Here is a 12,845-nt window from a genome sequence, read left to right on the forward strand (position 1 = left end):
AGCATTGACAGATACAGCTACAAGCTAGTTTAAATGTGACCCATTGCAACTTTAAAACAGTTTTTTTAATTAAGGCTTTGAGTACCCTTTAAGGACGTAGGGGGTTGTTACTGTTCAGACCCACCCACTGTCCCGACAATCATACATCATGTAAATGGTGATTGACAAAATTCATACATTTTCATTTTCACAGCAGTAAACAGCGGCTGTGAAATAGACAATTATGTACGCTGTCAGCCACCAAGAAGGAGACCGGCACAATAAATCCCAGGCAAGCTCTTGGCATCAGTAGTCAAACACCTGTTTACCCTCTGCAGATGAGAATACACTTTGTTCTCTTGTATGAACAGCCAATCGGGAGGGAGGGCGGAAAATGGTCAGGAAACGCAAACGTGTAAAGGAGGGCAGAAATGTCAGCGATAAAGTGTGATAGCAGTCTGTCGAGGGGGGAATTGGTTTATGTAGCGTGCACAAGACCATTTGATCCAACCAGTCGATTTTAGACTACCAGAGCACAGTGTGGAAACTGTTGGACTCAAGTTGCTTAAAGGCTCCGCACTAAGCTACATGGTACCACAGGAAGCCGGCGTTGTCATCACTCTGAATCCAAACACCTCGTTCAAAGGAGAGCAGACGCGGAGGGAGTTCAGAGCTGTCTGGTCTCTTGCCCTTCGCCGCTGCAGAAGGTGATGAACTATTTCAGGAGAAGCCACGTGAGAAGAAGAGGAGCAAAAAGTGTGATGAATAACTAGTAGGCGTTTTTTTTTTACTGATTCAACGGCCTCTGTTGAACGGAAAGCGGTGGGTGGTTCTGGTCACGTCTGGAGCATCAGGGCGGAAAATGTGAGCAGAATGCAGCGCTGCTTCGAGTTCTGGCTCCCTCATTACAGCAGAGAGGCAGAGAGCACATCATCATGTCAAAGGCCTTTCAAGTCCCCCCCGGGGACATAGAAAATGTGTTCACCCCTAAACAACCCTCTTTCAACAGCAATACATTTTTCTTTCATTTCCTGGCTCCGTTCACAGCTTGCAATTACTCTTGGACGGCAGGCGCGTGTTTGCACTGTGCTTGCACCACAGTTCTACAACATCAGAACGGCATGTCTCTGAGGAGGCATAGCCAGCATCATATTGACATGTTGATGTCTGCGTTGAACATCATAAAATAGAGACGGAGGGAGGGAGGGTGAAAGAGAGGAAACGAAGAGAGAGCAAGAGGGAGAGAGAGAGAGAGAGAGAGGAGAGAGAGAGAGAGAGAGAGAGAGAGAGGAGAGAGAGAGAGAGACAGAGAGAGAGAGAGAGAGAGAGAGAGAGAGAGAGAGAGAGAGAGAGAGAGATAGAGAGAGAGACAGAGAGACAGAGAGAGAGAGAGAGAGAGAGAGAGAGAGAGAGAGAGAGAGAGAGAGAGAGAGAGAGAGAGAGAGAGGGAGAGAGAGAGAGAGAGAGAGAGAGAGAGAGAGAGAGAGAGAGAGAGAGAGAGAGAGAGACAGAGAGACAGAGAGAGAAAAAAAAAGCTTGGCTCAAGCTATTTCAAGAGTCGATTGAACCGTATTAAGACTTGAGAGTAATTGCGGCTACGTGGACAGCTATAAAAGGAGTAAGGGGTGTGTGGGGGGGGGTCGCCATGCAGTAGCGGCCCTTGAAGTCGTCTGTCATGTCGTCTGGTGTCACGTTCCCTCTGGTAATGGAAGCCGTTTAGCCACCGGTTTTCACGACAACGCGCCATACCGGTCCCTGCTGTCGGCCCCTGCGGTCACATGGACCGACCAACGGTCTCTGCCGTTGGTCGGTCAAAGCCCCATGGTGACCTGTGTGACCTCTGAGGTGAGGTCGTCATGGGCAACGCCGCCACAGCCGCGTGAATCCACTGACGACCCCTCCAAGGCTAGTCATACCTGGACCAGGATGCCCAGAGAGGACAGAGGGGTTAGTGGGGGAGAGGTACATGTCCTCTGGAGAGAGGCGTAAACTGCTGTACTTCAATGTGCGGGCAACCTAGTGTGATGGAGTTGTTCTGAGCTCTGTTCCCCCTCGGGGAGGATATGTATTTTTTTTAAAAGATACCCAAGATGGCATTAACGAGATTATTTAGAAAATTGCATCGCATTTCTGGTACATCTTATCTAGATAAATATATGCAAATGAAGTTACAAAGGAGAGGAGAGAGAGAGAGAAAGAGCGAGCGATGGAGCGAGAGGGCAGGAGAAGGGTGGAGAGTGAGAGAGAGACAGAGAGAAAGGAAGAGAGAGAGAGAGAGAGAGAGAGAGAGAGAGAGAGAGAGAGAGAGAGAGAGAGAGAGAGAGAGAGAGAGAGAGAGAGAAAGAGAGAGAGAGAGAGAGAGAGAGAGAGACAGAGAGAGAGAGAGAGACAGAGAGAATGGAAGAGACAGAGAGAGAGATAAAGAGAGAGAGATAGAGAGGGAGAGACAGGGACAGAGAGACAGAGAGAGAGACAGACAGACAGAGAGAGAGTCAGACAGAGAAACAGAGAGAGAAGGAGAGACAGGCAGACAGAGAAGGAGAGACAGACAGAGAGAGATACAGACAGACGGGCAGAGAGATAGACAGAGAGAAAGAGAGATAGACAGAAACAGCGAGACAGACAGAGAGCGACAGAGACAGAGAGCATGAGGGTCAGCCTGTTCTCAACCTGTGGATTGGTCCTCTCCCCCGTGTTGGCGCTGTTGTTGTCCCCCTGCTGGAGGTGGCGGTGGGCCGTGCCGATGCGGGAGGAGTTCTGGAGCTCCAGCACGGACGGGCTCGGGGTACAGAACTCACGGAAGCACCTCTTGAAGTTCTCGTCCAGGAAGGCGTAGAGCACGGGGTTCAGACTACTGCAGACGCACGGCGACATCAGAAAAGCTCATCAGAATCAAACTGCCAGCACAGAGTGTCCTGTGGACCCGACTGCCTGGTTCAGTTATTCAAACAGAGCAGGCATCCGCAAGAGCAGTGGTAGAATCCCATTACCCATGCCATTAGTCAGTCAATGGTACCTGAAGAAGTGCTGCATCCCGCTTTAGGAAGATCGTTTTGGATTGCCTCCCATTTTCATGGTTAAAATTTCTACCCTGACTGAAAAGATTGCGTGCTTACTATTCAACGTGGTACACATCCTTACAAATGGTCATAAAAGGGAGAGCGTGTGTTTGTTCGTTGCCATCCAATCGTAAATGAATCTATAATTTGCATTGAGTAGTACACGTCTCAGCATCAGCAATTGAACCTGCTCCATGCCACTTTTTCCACTGCAGCAATCATTGCTGTGTCATCATTACATCATCATCATCATCATCATCATCATCGGTCTTAAGAGCAGAAACCATTTCGCACACGACTGCATAATTTCTCTCTTTCTCTAAACTAAGTATGACGAAAAAGGCCAAAAGGAGTGATGTCTGCTCTGTAAACATCACACACCACAACACACGCACGCACGCACGCACGCACGCACGCACGCACGCACGCACGCACGCACGCACGCACGCACGCACGCACGCACACACGCACACACACACACACACACACACACACACACACACACACACACATACTTCCGGTCTGCCATCCATCACCATCCTACATCCAGTAAACCCCAGAACCTCACTGCTCCCCCCACCTGTTGGTGTAGCCAGGCGATGCAGAAGTGCCATGTGACCGTCTGCAGCAGGGAGTCGGGGAATGTTCACCAGGGCCTTGATGATGACGAAGATGTGGATGGGCGTCCAGCAGATGATGAAGACGGCCACCACCACCAGGACCATGCGCGTGATCCGACGCAGGTTCCGATCTTTCTCCTGTGTGAGTGGTGTGTGTGTGTGTGTGTGTGTGTGTGTGTGCGTGTGTGTGTGTGTGTGTGCGTGTGTGTGTGTGTGTGTGGTGTGTGTGGTGTGGGTGTGTGTGTGTGTGTGTGTGTTTCAGAGAGAGTGAGAAAGTGAGCGAATGAGTGTGTGTGTGTGTGTGTGTGTGTGTGTGTGTGTGTGTGTGTGTGTGTGTGTGTGTGTAGTGTGTGTGTGTGTGTGTGGTGTGTGTGTGTGTGTGCTGTGTGTGTGTGTGCGTGCGTGTGTGTGTGTAGGGTTATGCATAGGAGGAAAGGAGAAGAGGAGGTGTTAAAGTAAGGGCTCAACAGGAGCACACTCAAAGGTGTGGATGGAACAGAGGAGGTAGGAGGGTGATGGAGGAGATGTCAAAAGAGGAGGAGAGGTGAAGATTCAACAGCCACAATTAAAAGGAAATAATCCAAATAGGAAAACCAAGGGTTACAGTTCTCCAAAAACACCCTGGGGGGGGGGGGGGGGGCACTCTGGCGTGTTCAGGAAGCTCAGTCTTTAGGGATAATTATGTTGTTTTTCTCATTCCCCCTTCAATCGCTACCATTCAGCCTTCTCCTCAGGCTGACTACTTTTCCAATAGTGGAGCAGAAGCCTTATGCACACAGTCTATGCACGTCCGCTGGAGGGGACTTCTGCTGCCTTCCGTTTATCGGTGGATAAAACCTTTTATGAAGGCTTAATGGATGGATTAGAGAGCAACTATATTTAAAAGCCCTGGCTTTAGCGCCGATAGGAAGTTCCTGAGCTAATACTCCCAGCGTGGCTTTGATAGACTCTCAATGATGATCATTAGTCCCAACGTTAACCAGTCTAATGTTAACCAGTCTTAAGTTTACTAGTCTAACGATTACCATTCTAGTTTTAACCAGTCTAGTGTTAAAAAGACTTACTTTGACCAGTCTAATGTTAACCAGCATATTGTTAACTATTCTAATGTTATCAAGTATTAAGTTAGCCGGTCTAAGGTTAACCAGTGTAGTGTTAAGTAGTCTAATGTTCAATAATCTAATGGTTAGCTTGTGTAGTGTTAACTAGTCTAACATTAACCAGTCTAACTTAAATCAGTCTAAGGTTTACAAGTGTATTGGTAACTAGTTTCATGTTAATCAGTATAAAGTTAACCAGTCTAGTGTAAACCAGTCTATAGATCAAGATGTCTGGATCTGGACATAAACTGGGCCGGATTATTAACAGCGTACTCGACCAATGGCGCTACCTCGACTGACAAATCAATCACACAACATTAATTGTCAAATGATCCCAACCAACTGATCGAATAGAAAGTTAGGCAGTACTAGGAAGGAACACAAATGAGGAACTAGAGGAGACGGCGAGAGTTGTTCTCTGCATCACCAAACCTTGAACCGACCTTAAATTACTACGAAGACCTAATTCAACATAAAGAATACATACATATGGCTGAAATTATAGGGGAGATCAGTAAATCACTTGCAATATGAAAAATTAGGTTTTACATGTCAAATAATGAAAAAATAAGTTAAAAAAATAATACAGGGAATAATAATACCAGACTTTTGTGCTTGTGCAGACAGTGGAGACCGGAAATATAGCTTTTAAATTGGAATAAACGGTCACCATTATTTTTATAGAGGTGAATGAACAGCAAGCAACTTACTGAAATTGCCCGGACATGAATTGTAACAATAATAAATCAAGTTATTGTTTGTCTATATAAACGCCAAGAGCCAAGTAAGTTATTGAGCTGTAAAACCAGCACAAATTCACGAAAATTGGCTGCTATCTAATACTTAGGGATAGTAGCACCCGGTCAATGTACGTCATCTGAAAGTTTTGGCCCTGTATTATCCTCAGCGGAATCCCACCACCAGCAATCCGTCGTGAAGCAGCCTGCCTTAACCTTGCACAGAGAGCTCAACGCAGAGCCAGCCACCTACTCCACCACGACATCAACTCAAACGACCCACCACCACGCCTACCGTCGAGGGAACCAATCTCTGCAAGACTCCGGGGCCTGCTGCATGAGGCAAATGGCCAGCCACCTGGGTCCTGGACCATCACACAATGGACCAAACAGTGGGGCCAAGCCAACACCAAGCTACATGGCTACATCGAAACACCGTCCACAAGGCCTGCAGGACACAACCTCAACCGAAAATCCTGGGTACGACTTAACAGATGCCGGACAGGACATGGACGCTTCAGAGCCAACATGCACAGGATGAACCTTTGTGTTGCCCCTGACTGCCCCTGTGGAGCCCCAGAGCAAACGGCTGATCACATCATAAACGACTGCACCAAGTACCAGTGCCCTGGTCTCCAGGCACTGTCTACCCTGAACAGTGTAGCACTGGCATGGCTAGAGGACACAAGCTTAGTCATTTAACAGTATTGAGATGTACTTTGTGACACACGAATATATATATCTGAAAGTTCTTGTTTTTGCCACTGATTGGCTTACATTATATTCTACCATTTTGGAAAGGATCCCAACAGAGAAACACAACTTGTTTCTTAACCATCACAGTCTCTTTGTCATTGAGTCCAACAAAGTCTCGCTCAAGGAAAAGTCTTGCGAGAGTTGGGTGGTTGGCGGAAGAGAACATTGAGTGAGAGCTGGAGGGAGCACAGTTGGTTGTGCTGGACTACAGAGAGCATAGCTAACTGGTATCTAAAATACTAGGGGGATTTAGAAGGAGAGGTAGGAGGTGAAGGAGATGTCATAACAATCTCAACACTATCCTTCAATAATCCACTTCTCCTTGAAAATATTGTGAAAAAAACGGTTGGAAAAAAGGGAATGAGATGTACCTGTTTAAACAACTTATTTTCCCTGTTCATTTTTATTTGCCGTAATAATGGCAAAAGAAAACTACAACATCCTGTAGGATTGCTGCATGGATGTAATTTTCTTTCGGCTCTGCAGAGCCTTGGTTACGTCAGATTCTCCATGCAGCCTCAACGTTTCTGAAGACAGCTGAGAGAAGGCCCACTTATTTCTATGGCTAAAACTGACCTGTGGGAGTGCCACCATGGAAACGAAATCCTGGGGAGAACCCATCAATTATTTTATAATTAAACCAGTTAAGTTTGATGTCGGACTTCACGGTTCTGCAAAGCAGGTGTCAAAGTAAAATACAATTGAAATATTACAATACTGTTCTACTATCCAAATACACACTAACTCACTAATTCTGTCATCCAATGTTTGAATGACGTTTTAATTATCGGTACATAAAATCCTGTGTTACTATTGATTATACGTTGCACAGGACTTTAATCCATTCATACACTCATACAGTGTTTGAAGTACGAATGCATTCTCAATGCAGCTGAGATGGTGACGTGATCCCTGAGCATGGGGAACTAGGTTTCAGTGTTGGATGCTAGATGTTCAGGGCCTACCTTGGAGCCAGACAGCATGCGCACGCTCTTCAGCCGCAGGAATCATCAGGCCGTAGCACACAGTGATGATGAGGACGGGCATGATGAAGGCAAAGATGAAGACACAAGATCTTCAGCAGGTTCTCCCAGTACCAGGAGGGGTGGGGGCACACCAGGGTGCAGTCGACAATGTCGGCTGTCGTTCACTGTACACACACACACACAAGCACAGACACACACACACACACACACACACACGCACACGCACACGCACAAACACACACACACACACACACACACACACACAATTTAATATTTAGTATTTTTCTTCTTAACATAATTAGGTTTAAATGTGCACGAATCTCCATGACTGCTTTGTTCCGGTAAAACCCAAAACATACACTCTTCTGTGTTCCCTTGTGAAAGATGTCGCTATTTCCTACGAACAATAAAAAATCAACCATATAAACAAAGTAAGCTTTAATAATTTCATTACATGGTGCTGATCTAGAGTGCTCAGAGTAGTTTATGAAAGCAAAAACATGTTGCCCACACCTGTCTCTATTTCTAATACACTGAAAAACCCTGAATGCTGAAATAATCAACAACATGGTTCATGTCACGCGACACCCGGCTGTGAATCTCTTATTATTACCCCTGTCCCATCGCAGAGAGCAGAGGCAGTCATTCAATCATTTCTGGCCAGGTTTCTTTCCATTTTATCACAGCAATTTCCCGGCCCACCTTGGCGGAGGGCCCTCCCTCTGTCCTCGCTCCACAAACCGTCTCCAAGTGGAGAGGTTGATATCCATGTGGCTGCCACATGGATATGTGTGCCAATTGACTTTGAGTTTAATGAATTTGTGGGGATGTGGAGTTCTGGATATTGTCTTTCAAATAGAAAATAGGTTCTTGGCAACAAGATTAGTCACGGTAATGTTGATTTAAAAGATATCTTTCCTGAAGTGGCAGAGTTTTAAAATTGATAGCCGCACTCGAGCTGGGTCAGGATGGTGTGTGTGTGTGTGTTTGTGCGTGTGTGAGCCTACAATTGGGCTAGGTCAGGATTGTGTGCGTGTGTGTGTGTATGTGTGCCTACACTGGGGCTGGGTCAGTATAGTGTGTGTGTGTGTGTGTGTGTGTGTGTGTGTGTGTGTGTGTGTGTGTGTGTGTGTGTGTGTGTGTGTGTGCCTAAAATGGGGCTGGGTCAGTATGGTGTGTGTGTGTGTGTGCGTGTGAGCCTACAACTGGGCTAGGTCAGGATTGTGTGTGTGTGTGTGTGTGTGTGCGCGCGCGTGTGTGTGTGTGTGTGTGTGTGTGTGTGTGTGTGTGTGTGTGTGCGTGAGCCTACAATTTGGCTGGGTCAGGATTGTGTGTGTGTGTGTGTGTGTGTGTGTGTGTGTGTGTGAGCCTACAATTGTGGCTGGGTCAGGATGGTGTGTGTGTGTGTGTGTGTGTGTGTGTGTGCGCGTGTGTGTGTGTGTGTGTCTGTGTGAGCCTACAATTGGGCTGGGTCATGATTGTGTATGTGTGTGTGTGTGTGTGTGTGTGTGTGTGTGTGTGTGTGTGTGTGTGTGTGAGCCTACACTGGGGCTGGGTCAGGATTGTGTGTGTGTGTGTGTGTGTGTGTGTGTGTGTGTGTGTGTGTGTGTGTGTGTGTGTGTGTGCGTGTGTGTGTCTGTGTGTCTGTGTGTGTGTGTGTGTGTGTGTGTGTGTGTGTGTGTGTGTGTGTGTGTGAGCCTACAATGGGGCTTGGGCAGGATGGTGGCGGCCATGAACATGACGGGCAGGCCGATGGCCGAGGAGAGGATCCAGTTGCAGATGTTGACGATCTTGGCGTTCTGCGGCGTCCTGAAGTCCAGCGCCTTGACGGGGTGGCACACGGCGATGTAGCGGTCGATGCTCATGGTGGTGAGCGTGAAGATGGAGGTGAACATGTTGTAGTAGTCGATGGACAGCACCATCTTGCAGACCACGTCGCCAAAGGGCCAGGTGCCCATCAGGTAGTTTACGCTCTGGAAGGGCAGCGTGCTCGTGGCCAGCGCGTCCGCCAGCGCAAGGTTAAAGATGTAGATGTTGGTGGCCGTCTTCATCTTGGTGTATCTGGTGGGACAGAGGTGGGGGGAGGGGAAAAGTGGCCGGTTGATCAATGGATGGTTGTGATCAGAAGCCTGATATAAGTGTCTTAAATATATGACCTGTTACGCCATTTGAGACAGTAAGTGTCATGAAGGGCTATACAAATATAAATATAATTTAATTTAATTTAATTGGCCAGACCAATCACGTATTCGTCTGGAACCTTTCAGCCCATTCTTGATTTCAAGGGGCCGTTAACGACGGGTGCAGAGCAAAATGCCTCTGGACGCAGTCGGATAGACCTACAACAAGGTTTACGGTGCTGACGTACACATGCACGGTGCGGATGTGCGTGTGCATGATGCTGATGTGCACAGTGCTGATGTGCACAGTGCTGATGTGCACTGTACTGACGTGCACGGTCCTGATGTGCACGGTGCTGGTGTGCACAGTGCTGATGTGCACTGTACTGACGTGCACGGTCCTGACGTGCACGGTGCTGGTGTGCACAGTGCTGATGTGCACTGTACTGACGTGCACGGTCCTGACGTGCACGGTGCTGGTGTGCACGGTGCTGACGTGCACAGTGCTGATGTGCACAGTGCTGATGTGCATGTATGGTGCGTGGATGGTGCTGATGGGGTGTGCATGGTGTTAATGGGTGCAGGTGCAGAGATGTTTGAGTAGATTCAAGGGCTCTGGTGTGTTTCAACAGAGATAGTCTCAACACAATGGTTTGACACGACAAGAAATACCAAGCGAGTGCAATATGTGCCTGAGCCAGAATTCTTTGGCATTAATGTTGATATACATAAAACTGATCTGATCTTCAGTCTGCAGCTTGTAGTCATCCCATCGTCTGGGTTTCCATAACACTGTTTCTTCTTTTCTACACAATAGAATATGAAGGACACTTTGTTTGTCACAACCAGTTACTATGGTTGTGTTACTAAAGCCATTCATGCCCACAGTAACGATTTAGGATTGGGTTTACTGTTGGTATTTTTGGTTATTTTATAGCAGAACACAAAGAAGCTTTCAGTTTTTATTTCTGAAGACAATAATGAGAATTTGACCAGTGAGGGGGGTGCAGTAAGAGGCGCCTTACTATATATATGGCTTTATATAAAATATAACACATAGAGTTTGTTGCAACCAACATAATTTCTTATTAAAACGCATGGCTGGTTGCAGTGGCGCTGTTGATCCAGTGGCGGCGCTGTGCCACTGCGGGAGGCATGCAGAGGGAAACATTGGTGATCCACCGAATCACGCTGAATGAATGCACACAATTCTAATGAATGGGATTGAATGATTATAGTAATTGGCGATTCTGGTTGATTTTCTAATAAAATGTGGGAATATTCATTAGCGCAGAATCACATTGAAAGGAAGGCTTCCACAGCTCAGAAAGGAGCTTCTGATGAAATTATAAATTGCCGAAGCTCTGATGAACAAAGGAACTGTTGTTGTTATCTGCTTAGCCACACTGAGTTGACAACTGACAAGGCTACAACCAGACCAAATGAATAGGTCACCAGGCAGTAAACCACACTATATTAATACAGTACACCAAAGCACAATATAGACTGCATTCCAAAGCAGATTATGTACTTCATAGTCACAGCACGAGAATGTTTAACCTGTAAACATTCATCTCACTCCCTGGATCATTTGAGTTGCCGTAATGTGTTGTTAATGTTCAGTAGAGAACGTTGTGTATTCATTATTAATGAGACTGTTCTGACCCCATAGTTGTGAACCTAAGGGATATTCAATTTGGCAAGGGTTTCTGGATTGTTCCGGTGATCGATGGCGGTCTGTCCAAGTTAGTGGGGTCTTGAGTGATATTAAATGGGATGTTGTGGTAGGCCTATTCACTGGACCCTTGACATGGTCATTTGGTATGCTAGGGCAAATCATTAGTTATACTCATGAAACTGGAATATAGAGTTAGAGGATTATAAAGTTGATATATGCAGTTAATTAGCATCCAAAATGAATCTGTATTTCACCACCAAAAGAGCATCACATCCTATAATGGGAAAAATATGAAATATTCACTGAAGCATCAAAGCCAAACCACTTTACGTGAAAGTGGTTGACCATCTCAACTCCACATAACTACACCATTCAACGTGTTTAATCACAATACTAGTTTTTTACCTGCGATATTCATTCGTGGATCTCATCAAATCTTTACCTCAAAATCCCCCAAACAGTGATGCTGAAAAGCCCTTAACGCATTGCCTCAGAAACCTGTAAACAAAGAACAAACTAAAGTTCTGCTGGCCATTTTTGGGGCCTGAATCCCCCTTCAAAGGAAGTGGGACCAAAGCAGATAGAAGAGTGATAAACAGCCAGCTGAGCCACTAAGACTGTGAGCAAAGTGAGGGTGCTTGACCATCTGTGTCCGGCATAATTAGACTTTCTTTATAAACGAGTCCAGGGCAGAAATGGTACTTTAACCATCGACTTGATTAGGTGCCGATAGGACCGGGTCTGTTTTTGGCCGTTGGTGTTGTTGTTGTTGTTGTTATGAAGGCAGGTCTCAAGGATGTCCTGAAGTCCCGGTCACGGTTTAGTGGTCGGTCCATTAGTGACGGCCTGAGCATGTCTTATCATCTAACCCCTGTCCTCAGGAATCTTAATTATAATCATTACTTCAATCACAAATGAAGACTCCTGAAGTGTCTGCTGCGATAAAGACAGAGGATGGATGAGAGAAGTACTGTGTATGTATATATATATATATATATATATATATATATATATTTATGAATGGAAATATCTGCTAAGGCTTTCTTTTTAGAATGCATACAATGTTATTATAAGGACTAAAAGGTTATCATAATGTATACATGGTCATGTTTAATCTATACATTGTTACTATAATCTATGCAAGGCCAGTGGGGTCTGTAGGCCGTCTGTAGTGTTTTAGTGAAGAAGCTTGTTGGATTAGCCTCCTGGGGAGGGAGAGTTGTAAAGCGTCCTTTGGTTTGTATTAAACTAATTCATTACCGCTCAGTCACACAAGCAAGGATGTGACGAGTCCCTATATGGTCTTTTATTATTAACCATCATAAATAATGTCGTCGTTAGGTGAGAGAGGGAGACCTTATGCATTTGCCACTGTATGCTGTTAAATGTATTTAGAAACACCTTTTTTATAAAAAGTAAAGAAACAAATAAAGATGGTCCGTCTTCACTGTTAAGGGTCAAAAGGGGATCTTTAATGGTTGACATTTGCGTCTAAGGGGCTCCTCTGAATTCCTCTGCCCTGATTGACGGATCAGGGAAGTAATATTTGATATTGTGCAAAAAAAAAACTGAAAGCGATTCACACAACGTGTGTGTGTGTGTGTGTGTGTGTGTGTGTGTGTGTGTGTGTGTGTGTGTGTGTGTGTGTGTGTGTGTGTGAGCGGAGAACGCCGGTCTGACACGCGTTTCCGACAATTAAAGGTAAGTGGTTCCTCCTCGCGGTGCTGTGGCGACAAGCGTGTCCCTGGCGAGAAGGACCAAAGTGTATTTGTTTGAATTTGTAATTAGACGTCGTCAGTTTCTCTAATGA

General features: G+C 46.0%; 1 protein-coding gene across 1 annotated transcript in view; it reads right to left on the reverse strand.

The window, feature by feature from the left end:
- Nucleotides 1–1,447: 1,447 nt before the first annotated feature.
- Nucleotides 1,448–12,845, reverse strand: part of oprm1 (opioid receptor, mu 1) — a 39,848-nt gene continuing 28,450 nt past the window's right edge. The window contains 9 exon segments of the mRNA XM_030379940.1: nt 1,448–1,895; nt 2,650–2,833; nt 3,619–3,633; nt 3,635–3,684; nt 3,686–3,796; nt 7,217–7,255; nt 7,257–7,322; nt 7,324–7,391; nt 8,940–9,298. Coding sequence (XP_030235800.1) covers nt 1,890–1,895; nt 2,650–2,833; nt 3,619–3,633; nt 3,635–3,684; nt 3,686–3,796; nt 7,217–7,255; nt 7,257–7,322; nt 7,324–7,391; nt 8,940–9,298 — 898 coding nt within the window. The 3' untranslated portion in view covers nt 1,448–1,889.

This window comes from Gadus morhua, chromosome 15 (genome assembly GCF_902167405.1).
Source record: "Gadus morhua chromosome 15, gadMor3.0, whole genome shotgun sequence".
In the NCBI taxonomy this organism is placed as follows: domain Eukaryota; kingdom Metazoa; phylum Chordata; class Actinopteri; order Gadiformes; family Gadidae; genus Gadus; species Gadus morhua.